This window comes from Penicillium oxalicum, chromosome IV (assembly GCF_001723175.1).
Source record: "Penicillium oxalicum strain HP7-1 chromosome IV, whole genome shotgun sequence".
NCBI classification, from domain to species: domain Eukaryota; kingdom Fungi; phylum Ascomycota; class Eurotiomycetes; order Eurotiales; family Aspergillaceae; genus Penicillium; species Penicillium oxalicum.
In genome coordinates, this window is record NC_064653.1 from 1,481,679 (window position 1) to 1,495,035 (window position 13,357).

Genomic DNA, 13,357 nt, shown 5'->3' on the forward strand with positions numbered 1-13,357 from the left:
AGGTACGAAACTAGCAAACTACTGGGCAGTCGATGCTAGTCCCGGTACTACAGACCTTTTATCTTGAAACACTTTGTGACAATCGTAATGAAACAACTCCAAGGTTTTATCTTCGATGCGAAAAACCACTAGATTCCTAAATATTTTCACTCCGTCTGAGTCAATTTGTCTCAGTACGCGAGACAAATGGTGAACAAAGCAATTATCAGCATGCCCGCCGAGGCACTCAACAAAGACAGCGTGCTCTAGAGCCGAGACTCCAGTGTCGAATCAAGCCGGGCGTCCAGCCTACGACCACGTGATGCTGGTCGAATTCAGGTATAAGCCACATACCACACCCATGGGTACCCTCGAGATGATCTTGATTTGGAAATGAGCTTCTGTAGCTGGGCCACAACTCCAGTATTGGAACAGGACCATGGACAGCCATGAATATGATCACAACATACACCCAAGTGGTCATATAGAGAGAGTTGATCAAGGGACGACGAAATGGACCAATCGACACCAGGAACCTCCCCTGGTGAGGGCGGTGAACAAGCGGGGGAAACACTAACCCCGAAGAGGCAACTAGCAGCCCGGGGAGACAGAGAGACCAGCTGTTTGTTCGCCGCGTTCAACGGTGACACGAATCGAAGAGCGCATCTCGAGCTCGAGATGCGGGACTACACCATGTCCGAATCACTCTCTATTGCAGTTGACCCGGTAGCATTGGTGACCACCGAATGCATTACCGTCACCTCATCCATGCGGAAGCAAGCCCGCTGGGCTCACTCCTCCGTCTCCGCGATCCTGGGCGGCAATGGTGGCTCACGGCTATATGAACAGGACGTCTCGGCGCCATCCAGTCCACGCAAGAGTGGTCAATTCACCAGGAATGGAGATGAAAACCATGACCTGGCCAGCCGATGGGGTCTCCGAGGAAAGAAGGGCAAGAGCTTGCAGGATAACCCGTTGATGTCGGCCTTCACCCGTCTCCGCAGTGATCTCAAGGGTTGTAAGGATATCAGAACATTCGACACGCCGGCCCTTCTCCATCCATTTCTCCAGGTCATCCGCTCTTCCTCCACGTCGGCAACAATTACGTCTCTCGCTCTGGTCGCCATCACCAAGTTCTTCTCTTATAACATTATCAACCGAGACTCGCCCCGCCTGCCTCTGGCCATGCAGCTTCTCTCGGCTGCAATTACACATTGTCGTTTCGAAGCGAGTGATTCCTCGGCAGATGAAATAGTACTGCTCCGGATTCTCAAACTGATGGAAGGCATGTTGTCGCGGCCAGAAGGAGAACTACTGGGTGACGAAAGTGTTTGCGAAATGATGGAAACGGGGTTGAGCATGTGTTGTCAAGGCCGACTGTCAGAAGTCCTGCGGAGGTCTGCCGAGATGGCCATGGTCAACATGTGTCAAGTCATATTCATGCGACTCTCACATCTCGACCAAGAGACGTCGCCGGGCCCGGATCCCTTTGCAGATGAACACGGCAAGACGGACCGATCACAGTTGAAGATGGACCCATCTGTGAACGGCGACACGGTGACCTCTCAACATCAATCGGCGATCAGCTCAGACACAGCAGGCCCGGAGCGAGCGACGCTAAGTCGTGAGGGTTCCCCGGAAGGAGCTGATGAAGCGACCGTCGCAGCTACGGCACCGCCTACTATACAGGATGATTCCGAGGTCGAGCTGAAACCCTACTCTCTTCCCTCCATTCGCGAGCTCTTTCGGGTGCTCATCGATCTTCTCGACCCTCATAACCGCCAACATACGGACACCATGAGAGTGATGGCCCTTCGTATCATTGACGTCGCTTTGGAAGTGGCCGGTCCGTCCATTGCTCGACACCCCAGCCTTGCTACGCTAGCCAAGGACGACCTCTGTCGCTACTTATTCCAGCTGGTTCGCTCTGAGCAGCTTCCCATTCTCACGGGATCTCTCAGAGTGGCAGGGACCTTGTTGTCTACCTGCCGGTCGGTACTGAAGTTGCAACAAGAACTCTATCTTTCATATGTAGTCGCTTGCTTGCACCCGCGAGTTGAAATCCCTCGCGAGGCAGGCATTGACCCTTCTCTGTATGAGGGGGTTCCTCGTGTGCCGAAACTCGTGAAGCAGCCATCCTCCCAGACGAATAGTGGTCGGTCTACTCCTGTGCCTGTCAAGGATAGGCAGAAGCTGGGCATGGAAGGTGGGTCGCGAAGACCGGAAGCCCGAGAAGCTATGGTGGAAAGCTTGGGTTTGCTTTCGCGGATTCCGAGCTTCATGGTTGAACTATTCGTCAACTACGATTGCGAGGTAGATCGAGCAGATCTGTGTGAGGATATGATTGGCCTTCTTTCCCGCAATGCATTCCCAGACTCTGCGACGTGGAGCACGACTAACGTGCCTCCATTATGTCTCGACTCTTTGTTGGGCTATGTGCAGTTCCTCTATGATAGAATGAATGATGAGCCAGTTCAAGGGGATTATCCTCCATTGGATCGTCTTCGAACCCAGCGACGAACAAAGAAGCTTATCATCAAGGGTGCGAACCTGTTCAATGAGGATCCAAAGGCAGGAATCGCCTACCTGGAAAGTCACGGTATCATCGAAGACGCAAAGAACCCTGTGCTCGTTGCTCGTTTCCTTAAAGGCACGGGGCGTCTGTCGAAGAAAGTCCTTGGCGAATTCATTTCGAAGCGAAACAATGAGGAGTTGTTGAATGCCTTCGTGGACCTTCTGGACTTCTCCGGCAAGAACGCCGTGGAGGCACTTCGAGAGCTGCTGAGCGCGTTCCGTTTGCCTGGAGAATCCCAGCTGATTGAACGTATCATCACCACCTTTTCTCAAATTTATATGGACAAAGCCCAGCCAGAGGCGATTGCCGACAAAGACGCGCTTTATGTGCTGACGTATGCAATTATCATGCTGAATACCGATCTTTACAATCCCAACGTCAAATCGCAAAACCGAATGTCTTTCACTGCCTTTGCGAGAAATCTTCGGGGCGTCAACGGAGATAGCGATTTCTCCGAAGAATTTCTCCAGTCGATTTACGATTCCATCAAAGAAAATGAAATCATTTTGCCCGACGAGCATGAAAACAAACACGCCTTCGATTATGCTTGGAAGGAGATGCTACTTAAATCTTCAACCGCTGGGGAAATTGTGATAGGCGACACCAACGTGTTTGATGCGGAGATGTTTGCTGCGACGTGGAAGCCGGTCATCGCAACCCTGTCTTACGTCTTCATGTCAGCATCCGATGATGCTGTCTATTCTCGAGTAGTGACCGGGTTCGACCAGTGTGCACAGATTGCGGCACATTACGGTTTAACGGAACCGTTCGACCGTATCGTGTCGTCGCTCGCATCAATCAGCACCTTGGCAACCACTAAGCCACCCAGCACTGCTCTGAACACCGAGGTACAAGTTGGGAAGAAGAGCGTGATGGTCAGCGAGCTAGCCGTCAAATTCGGAAGAGATTTCAGGGCACAGCTGGCGACTGTAGTTCTTTTCCGAATTTTGGCGGGCAATGAATCCACGCCGAAGCAAGCGTGGGAACATGTCGTCCGGATTCTCAGCAACCTCTTCATCAATTCTCTCATTCCGCCCCTCGACTCACAATTGACCGCCGAATTGGGCATTTCTCCTATACCCCTGCAGCCCCCGTCACAAGTTGTAGACAGAGATGGCCGTGCCAATGAAAGTGGCTTATTGTCTGCATTCACCTCCTATCTGTCAAGTTACGCAGCAGATGACCCTCCAGAGCCATCTGACGAGGAACTTGAAAACACGCTTTGCACAGTCGACTGTGTTGCGGCTTGTCTGATCCCCGAAACTTTGAACAATATCAAGTAAGTATCGCTCGTTCGTCTCTTATGGATCGGTACCTGACAGTGCAAAAAGATCTTTGCCGTTATCTTCACTAGAGTCTCTGGTCGGCGCTCTGTTGTCGCAACTTCCCGAGGAGAATGCATCCGCGGTCATCGTTGTGAAACCGGAACGCCCGAGCCCGGTGATGAGATCACCAGGCTCTCGAGCTGATCCAAACCGACCAAAGTACGATCCGTCAATGATATTCAATCTGGAACTAGCCACGGTTCTTACTCTTCGTGACGAACAAACATTGGCAAGCCTTGGTGAATCGCTGGCAACAACTCTGCAAACTTTTACACGGGATGCGAAGAATTTACATCCTTTGACTGTATCTCGCGTTGTTTCTTACCTTCTGAACTTGCTCAGGCTCAGTCACGTAGGTGTTTCCCGAGAAACATTCGATTGCAATTCAATCAAACCTAACCTAATGCAAATCCAGAATCAGCATTTCCTTCGAGTCCCCGTCGTGCTCCATGCGATCTCCGGATATGATCAAGACGTTTTGGATGCCGTTGCTGTCCCCACCGTCCAAGGTCTATCGCGATGTATTTCTCACACTGGCCGCCTACGAAATGAGATCGCTATATCTCCTGACTTCTGGTCCATCTTGCAACGTTTGCATCAGCATGAGGAGGCTAGCCCACTTGTTTTCGAGTTACTTGAGAGCATCATATACTCCATGCCGGACATTATCACAGCCGACAACTACGAGTCGGCGGTCGCGCTCGCCAATGACTTTGTTACTGCGGGTCATGTCGGTTCGATTGACGAGCGGCAGAGAGATGCTCACGCTCGACGGACTAAGGGCATCAAGCCGCCCAAGGCTAGGTACGAAGATTTGTTACTCCAACTTCCAGAAATAGTCATTCTGACATGATTACAGCGAGAACAAACTCGTCACTAGAGCGGTCAAATCACTTGGTTTGATTTATCACCTGACTGGGCGGGTCCCCCCGCTCGTCAAGCAGTCTCACCTTGAAGAGCGCGAAGGTCTGCTTTCCCTTCCCCCTTTTGCCGAGTAATATCACACTCAATACTGACTACTGTATTCTTTTCAGCCTGGTCGGCGTACTGGTCACCAATCTTTGAGTCTCTTCGAGGCCAGTGCACGAACCCGTGTCGTGACATCCGTCATCATGCCATCTCCACTTTACAACGAGCTCTCTTGTCCGTCGAGCTGATTTCAGGCGACGACAAAGAGTGGAGTGCTCTTTTCGATGAAGTTCTCTTCCCTTTAATTCTACGTCTCCTCAAGCCTGAAGTTTACCACTCCGACCCTGTGGGTATGGGTGAAACTCGGGTGCAGGCAGCCACTCTGGTCTGTAAAATTTTCCTCCGTTTCCTGGATCAGCTGCCTAACCGTGAGGGCATGCTCCCACTCTGGCTGCAAATTCTGGATATCCTCGATCGAATGATGAATAGCGGTCAAAGTGATAGCCTGGAAGAGGCCATCCCTGAAAGTCTCAAGAACATATTGCTTGTCATGGCTGATGGTGGCTACCTGGTACCTCCATCCCAGGATGCAAGCAAGGAAAATATCTGGGTCGAGACTCATAAACGCCTGGATCGATTCCTACCCAATCTTTTCCTCGAGGTCTTCCCTGACGCTGATAAGCACCCGGGTAAGGCGACAGCCGAGTCGGTCATTGCACCTCCTTCTCAAACCGACGGCGCGGATGTGAGCAAGACGGAAGAAGATGGGTCGCAGCCTCCAGCGTCTGTCGACGTGGAGACAGACACAGCTGCCTCCACTACCACAGCGAACCCTTAGCCAGTCGCCTTTTCGGAAGCCGAAATCTTCCATCCCGTCTGTATTAGCAATTCTCTCCAAACATCACCCTGATGCATTCTTTTCTTTTCTCGCTTCTGCGCGTCCCGTCACTGGCTGAGCTGATGAGCTTGTAAGATTGTCTTATTTTAAGTGATATCATATAATTCATTTTATTTCCACGTTTGCATCTGCGGATGACGCCTACGAAACAACACACAACAGAATTATTGTCGTCTTCGCCATTAAGTCAACATAGAATATAGGCTTTGCCAGGCGCTGTGAATCACACTACTAGAGGGCAGCAAATTGATGAAACATATTTCATAGGACATGAAATTGTGGTCTTTCTTCACCCACACGAAGAGATTCCATTGCAGGAAGGATGTCCATTCCCAGCACGGTTATCCTAACACAAGTACGCCCTGATTCGCGCTTGAGCAGATCGAAACCAACTAGGTGATATCTATGATGAGAAATGGGGCCCTCCACTAATACCCTACTTCCTCAATACGACTGACGTTGCAATGCGCGATGTGCAATACAAAGTAAGAAACCCTAGGCATAAAATCGGACTAGACTGTGCACTGTTCAGACGTAGAAAAAAAGAAAAAGGGGAACACGGGAGACGACAAAAAAAGCTGTAACTCGGTCAGACATGACGGGCTGAAGATGAAGTTTGAGCAGAGGGGAGAGAATGTGCTGCCACATTTCTCCAAATGCAATATCAGCTTGCTCCTCGAAGGACTCGCCTTTCCTCAAGCCCCATCTGCAGGAAGCCTCAGCTGCTGTGGAGGTGGTGGCTGTCGCATCATAGGATGATACGGATTTGGAGCCACGGGAACAAGGGGAGGGGCCTCTTTTGCTCGACCTATAGGAACTGTTGCTCCAGGTGTGTTGATCCAGCCCGGTTGAGTTCTTATGGCCTGCTTTGGCACCGTCTGGCCATAAGCAGTCCACATTGGAGTGGTTCCGGGAACATCTGGTCTGAGGGCCTGTTGAACGTTTGCGATGGTTGGGATCACGTCGTTGAACCCCCTTTTCTGATTGAAAAACCAGGATCTGCCGGTCCCGTCGGGGCATGATCCCATGTACAACTTGTAGCGTGGATATGGGCCGCTCAGTCGGGGTGGCCACGGCCAACTCGTGGACGCTGTATCATACACACCAACTGGGATCCAGTCCCACGCAGTCATCAACTGGCCCGTGTTGTCCGCCCTCATGTTGACTTCTACAGCCCTGAGGACTGTCAAGACTCCTGTACCACCACCGGCATTGATAAGCTGTATTGCACATAACATCGGTGGCAAAAGAAGTACCGGGTGTCCCAAAATTTCCATGTCGAAGTCGTACATCGTTGTGACGGAAGACCCGGTGTCCTCGGTGAACATGAATTGCCACTCTGCGGGCTGATTGTAGGGACTTCGCACAGTCATGTACATCTAAACGATCAGCAAAAAGGAGTGAAGAGAGGAGAGTTAGTGTCGGCCAGCCTTCCAATCCAATTGCTTGATCAAGGCATGCATGACTGGGGAGATTGGGGAAGGGCTGCTTACATCTCGGAGCCATTCCCCTGGGGGTGGAAAAACCTCCTGTGTCTGACAGACCATTTGCGGCAGAAGTTCCATCCCAAACAACTAGATGTCAATCAGACGAATACAAATTAGCATCATGCGCATCACGTTGCCATTCTCAAATTCGGAGAAATAGATCAAAATCTTTACTCACGCCCTCAACCCAGAACCCGCAGTGTCCCTTGGCCACCCTGTTGATTTCCAAAAACTCGAAATAATGGAATGGTCGTGGCTGGCAGAGTTGTTTGCCATACGACCAGTAAGTCACAAGCCCCAGGTGCCATCCTAACTCTCCGGACCGGTAGGCACGAATCAGCGCTTTTATGTTGGCTCCAAGTGCGTGCTTATCCTCGCCTTTCGCCGCGATCTGTCGTTCCATCTCCTCCAACTGTCGAAGGCGCATGATGATTTTCCGATTGAGAGAGGGCGACGCCTTCTCTGCTTCAATCACGGCACTATAAGTTCATGATTTGTTGTCAGTTTGAACGCTCTCGCATGGTATCCAACCACGGAGGGCAGGTGGCTCACTCCATCTCGGCTTTGCGCGCTTCCAAAGCTTTCTTCTTAATCCGGAAGACATCTGGCAGGATCCTATTGGCGATTCGCTCATCACATCGTGCAATCTGTGCATTGAAGTCGCTGAAGAAAATGTTCGGTTAGTGTCATGATGCATTTTTGATTTTCATTTCTGTACATAAAAGCACTGGGTGAGGGGGAAAGTGATTTCCATATGACAGCCCGAGCCCTAATCCAAGAGGTGTGAAAGCTGAACATACTAAGGGTCCAAATCCGGGTCCTCGCAAGTCCATCCTACAGGAATAGCTGGATCATTCGGCTGGGTGATCGGTTCAGCCGGCGTTGGCCAGGTCTTTTTCGCTGGCCGTGGAGGAGGGGGTGGCGGCTGCCATTCTTGGAAATCCGCGTAGGATTGCGACAGTGGCAGGGTTGGTCGAGGTGGATATCTAACAAAATCCTTTGGTGCTTGTTCGTCTTTTGCATGACGGCCAGAGGAATTTGCCTCGTTATTGATGGTTGCCAGTCTCGACTCCTTATAGAACCCAGGGGGCTTGCCCGCAGACGTGCGTGAGCTTGCACGAACCATGTCGGCAGCCAAGTTTCTCTGGATGCGCAACAGATGACGATTGAGATGTGCCTGGCCTGAAGTTGTCTGACAAGCGAAGAAGCATGTTGAAATGTGAAATAAGTTCCTACTTATGCTTCTCTACAGCCTCACGACCGAGTCCGGAGGATTCCAGCTCCCTTGATTTTTCTTTGTTTGATTGAAGGCCGATCAATTCTCGGCTTTGAAAGAAAAAGCGGCCCCCAAGTGCTTGGACTACTGGGACTTTCCGTCACTTCGATACATTCCATAGATCTCTTGATTTTGAGGCTTGAGGACTGCGGGTCTCTCAGATGTCTCTGGGGGTGTCGGTTGGTGAGAACAACACTTCTTTAATCAAATCCTGGAGGGCTTACCTGACTCGCCGGTTCGTTCCCTAAGGCTTCAATCTCTTAGAGAGTTGGCCATGCACAGCCTGTATGTCATGCACTCTGAATCAAACAGCTGAAGATTCTGGTGAAAATAGAAAAAGATTGAAGAAAAAAAAGTTCGCGAAAGCGTAGAGTTGTAGAAGCCTGTCTCTCTAGATTGACACACATGAAGTAGCTCTGACCTTGTCATATTTGTAGTACCTGCGCCAATTCTTCGAGGGTGCATTCTCACGGAAATCGAGGGCTCAGTTCACTTAATACACGAGACTCTCTTTGAAACGACAACTCAAAGAATGAAATAATTCATTGAGACTGGGATCAATGATCTCGCTGCCTCGTCATGTCAGGCGTGACACCGCATCAACTTACCGAGTACCCGGCATCTGCTGGAATAATTGACCGGGGGCTCTTTCGATGGAAGCCAAGCCTCTTTGGCCCAAAAAAAAGGTCAACCCTTTGTCAAATCCGACACTAGTGATACCGCGTTGCTGAAAATTGCACTTTTTACCTTTGATTGTAGCTCTTTCGGTGGGAATTCAATGCACCATCTCGAGGCATGTCGGCTCTTCCTATCATACCGAAGCAGAATTCGGTAAGCGTTGGATTGTTCACCCACTAATCCGTAGCATGCTCCATGTGGACCGCGAGATGCGAGTGACTAGGGTTGACTGTTCGACCAGACAGCATTCGGTCCAGACAGACAACAGCACTGCCCAAGACTTGATTCATTGGAGGCCCATTCTAGTGACAAACTCGCTTTCCACGGGGACTGGTGGATATAGTGACTTTGATCTGATCGAGACAGTACTACCAGAACGATCGAGGAGGCATTGGGGAAGAACAAGAATAGGGAGAACAACGTCAACAACAAAAGATGTCATGAAAGCGGTCGATGAAGGAAGGGTCCTTGAGCCAATCCGGATAATTCTCCAAAGTCAGCTGATCGACGATGGAAGTGGATTTGATTTAAGGCTCCGAACCCAGACCACCTTACTTGATAGTGGTGCGAAGACTTTACCTTTTACCAACAACAAAAGAGTCAGAGCTCACATATCAAAACTCTTGTATATACGTGTGCTAGTGTAGCATAATGATGAAATACTCCTCCTGCCCCCCAACGGACGAAAAGTCGAGAACTCCCATCCCTCGCTCATTCAATACCCCGAGTCCATTTCCGAACAGACTTCCGCTGCAGTCCAATTGCCCTTCCAATAACGAAGTCTTTCATTCATGATGACTTTGTTTACCCTTGTGGAGTGCCGAGACATTATAGAAACTTCAGGAAACTAAAATGACTCTAAACAATCAATAACGACGATATCAATTCCGTAGAGATCACGCGCCTCCAATGTGGGTCTTTCAAGTGGTCTGCAACCTGTGTGTGTCAGTGGTTCTTTCCTACACACTGACATCAGGAAGAAGGAATATCTTTGGGTTTTTTGACCAAAGGAAATCAAGTTCAGAGACTCAGTCCTTACCTAAAAGTCTTGTTCTATGATTAAGCAAGTATCGGAGACGTCATTACAGCTATCCGCGCATGAGGTAATAAAATGTTCAATCAGCGAGTATGAGATTGGTTCAGATGGAGCATATGGCTGTTATGCAAGGAGGAATATTCCTGAAAAATCGACAACGTAGGGCAGGAAGCCTCAACAATGAAGAAAGAGAGAACTTCAAAAGGGAAATCCGAAGAGACAGCGGGGAGAGCCCTGGGTGCACAACATAGAAAAGTTGAGAGCATGCTAATAGGAAGAAAGTAGTAATAGTGAGAAAGCCAGTGGGTTAGCACAGCAACCACGAAATGATCCAGGATTGAGGAAGGATCGCAATACACGCAGATGCATGGCCTGAAGACTAATCATCCATATCATCGTCAAGATCAATGGCGTCTGGATTCGCCGGCGGGGCAGGTTGTTCTTTGCCTGAAGCTGGAGGGCGATTACCCCCTTCAGGTCCGGTGCTAGCAGCGACAAAGCCCACAGGAGCACGAGCCTCACGCTCAAGCGCAGCCATCGCGTCGGCACGCTCTGTGTCCTCATCGCCATGCCCACCCGCATCTGGCTGGGTACGCTGCTGGCTGCGAGCGATGGCCTGCGAAGCGATAAAGTTGACATCGGTGCTATTACAAAAGGTTAGCAAATCAAATGTCTGTCAAAATGCGATCAATGAGCCTGTCTTACTTGTATTGAGCCTGGACACTTCTCTTGATACGGAGCATCTCCTTGAAAGTGTCCTCATTACCATGCTGCACTTCGAAAGCTTCCCATTTCTGCCAGAAGGGCGCATTGGTTCGAGGATCACAGAACTGAGATGCATGGCCATAGATGGCTCGCGCCCGATCAATTTCACCAAGTCGGCGCTCCATCTCGGCAAATTTGAGGCACATTTCTTTGGCCTCCTGGTCGGGCAAGGCGGCGACAGCTCGCTCGTAGATTGGTCGAGTGGAAGTGAGACCAAAGTTAGAGGCAGATTTGGTGATGTAAAATTCAAACATCTCAAACCGGTCCTCATCAGACACCTCTCGCGTCGCTCGCTCATAGATGCGCATCGCGTGTCGAGCAAGTCCTCGCTCCTCCTCCAGGTTACCATACATCAGGTAGAGAGGTTTGGCAAATTTTGGCGGGCATCCATCCAGGGCTTGCTCGAAGAGATCACGAAGGCGTTCAATGCCAATCTTGCGGTCCACGGCTTTTGTGAGGTACAGATTCCATAATTCGAAGGCGACCGGATAGCTGAAAAGATCCAGTCCCCGCTCGTAGATCTTGAATGAGTCTTCGAAGTAGTTATTCTCCTCCAACAGATTGGCGTAATTCACCACGGTCTGGGGAGTAGCAATGCGCAGTTCAAAAATGCGCTCGTAGACCTTCCGGGTCTCTTCCAACGAGGAAACACTTTCGACAAGGTCAACATAGAAACTCCATAGCTTCCAGCTCTTGTGGACCCGTTGTTGTGGTGAGAGAGTCTCGTCAAAGTAATCCACAGTAGATTTTTTCGGTGCTTGAGTTGCCTTGGCCATAATATCAACGGCTCTGTCAAAGTTCTCAGCGCGAAGTTCCATCTCCGCCCACTCACACCAGGTCTCTGCCAGTTCAGCGACGGATTTGAAGGGAACCTTGACAGCTTTCTCAAAGATGACCCTTGCAGTATCCAGGTCTTTCCCTTCTTCATAAAGTTTGGCATAATTGACCCAGAGCTCCGAGAACTTGCCATGCGCCTTCTTCGGGTTGATTGCCGCGATAGCGGCTGTGTAGGTGTTGACGGCTTCTTGCTTATTGTCACCCCACAGAGCCACTCGCTTCTCCCACTCGATCACGTTGTGTGGATTCTGTCGCAAGAGGACATCGTTGACAAGGAATGGACGTCGGTCCATCAGCTGCTCAAACCTCAACATGCGAAGATCGAGGTCAAAATCGGCTTCCTCGTCGACCTTGCCTTTTTCTGAACGCACAGCAGCAGCATCCATGAGATTACCGATAATTGACTCCTCAAACTCGACGTAGGTATCGAATATCAAAGTGAAGTCACGGACTGTCATCACAGTAGTGATCCCTTCTTCGAACACGTCACGGGCCTTTTCAAAGCTACCCTTGGTGATCCAGTAAGTGGCAAGACCAGCCCATAATTTTCCTCGCTGGTCCGCAAATTTTTCGATTCCGCTGCGGAGAATCGCATCCACGTCAATGCCAATATGAGGCCCAGTTTCAATCTTTTTGGCCTTGGACACCAGAAGATCGACCATCTCCGTCCACAACTGGAAATTGCTTTTGCCATTCTTGGACTGGAATCGTTGATTGTCCAAAATTTCCATGTACACCTTAATGGCATCCGTGTATTGTCCCATCTCGACCAGCACATCGATGTAATCTTCTGCGTTTTCAGGGTGGATTTGCATGTATCGAGCCCAGATCTTGACTGCAGTAGGGCCAGATACAGATCGTGCGAATCCCTTGAAGAGTCGCCAAATTCGGTTGTGCTGGGTGACAGGCAATGCGCGGAGAGCGCGATCAAATGTTCGTCGAGTGTGTGTAACCAAAGGCTGGAGAAGTAGGAATGACAAGTACATCTCCCAGATGCGAGGCATCTTATTCAAAAGGACCAACGCTTGTTCGAACAAAGCATTAACTTTGACGTACTCGGCACGGTAGACAACTGGGTTTCGACCTTTTAGGTGCTTCGTCCGGAATTCTAGATACTGAAAAGTAGGATCAAGTCAGTAAATCATGCAATCTCGTAAACGCTGTCGATATGACACCACTCACCATTTTCCACAACTTGTATGATCGTGGCAGCTTGCGGCATGCTCGCTCCATGACCTATATTAAAATTGGATGTCAGCACTGCGCGGTGGAAGAGAGAACAAGGAAGTCGACTTACAAAAGCTTGTTCGTAAAGTGTGCCATTTTGTTGCTTGAATTCAATGTACGCAAGCCATGGCTTGACACTGCCTGCATCACGCAGCAAATCCTGTTCATAGACCGTGTCCTGGTCTGTCTATTTGGGTGAATACATGTCAGCATCAACGCTGAATTTAGGGTGCAGAAGATACCTACAATCAGGTAGAAGTCAGGCTGGGACGCAGATGGCCGATCCATCTCTGCGTGCTGCCGGTGCGATCTCGGGGGCAAAAGCGTCCCTGGCATTGCGCCACTCTATTTGAGCGAGATTTAAT

The 13,357-nt window shown here is 50.1% G+C and overlaps 3 protein-coding genes across 3 annotated transcripts; 1 reads left to right on the forward strand and 2 right to left on the reverse strand.

Moving 5' to 3' along the window:
- Window positions 1-492: 492 nt before the first annotated feature.
- On the forward strand, window positions 493-5,626 carry POX_d05295 (uncharacterized protein; the record flags this gene model as incomplete). The annotated part of the gene is made up of 5 exons (XM_050114143.1): window positions 493-3,833; window positions 3,886-4,231; window positions 4,295-4,683; window positions 4,739-4,845; window positions 4,914-5,626. The coding sequence occupies 5 exons, from the start codon at window positions 493-495 to the stop codon at window positions 5,624-5,626; spliced, it is 4,896 nt and encodes a 1,631-aa protein (XP_049969094.1).
- Window positions 5,627-6,381: 755 nt separating this feature from the next.
- Window positions 6,382-8,299, reverse strand: POX_d05296 (uncharacterized protein; the record flags this gene model as incomplete). Its single annotated transcript, XM_050114144.1, has 5 exons — window positions 6,382-7,065; window positions 7,180-7,260; window positions 7,352-7,652; window positions 7,726-7,836; window positions 7,974-8,299. The coding sequence occupies 5 exons, from the start codon at window positions 8,297-8,299 to the stop codon at window positions 6,382-6,384; spliced, it is 1,503 nt and encodes a 500-aa protein (XP_049969095.1).
- A 2,243-nt stretch (window positions 8,300-10,542) lies between these two features.
- On the reverse strand, window positions 10,543-13,328 carry POX_d05297 (Pre-mRNA-splicing factor syf1; the record flags this gene model as incomplete). Its single annotated transcript, XM_050114145.1, has 5 exons — window positions 10,543-10,807; window positions 10,869-12,880; window positions 12,948-13,001; window positions 13,063-13,179; window positions 13,239-13,328. 5 exons carry the CDS (start codon window positions 13,326-13,328, stop codon window positions 10,543-10,545), a joined length of 2,538 nt encoding a protein of 845 aa, XP_049969096.1.
- Between the last annotated feature and the right edge of the window lie 29 nt (window positions 13,329-13,357).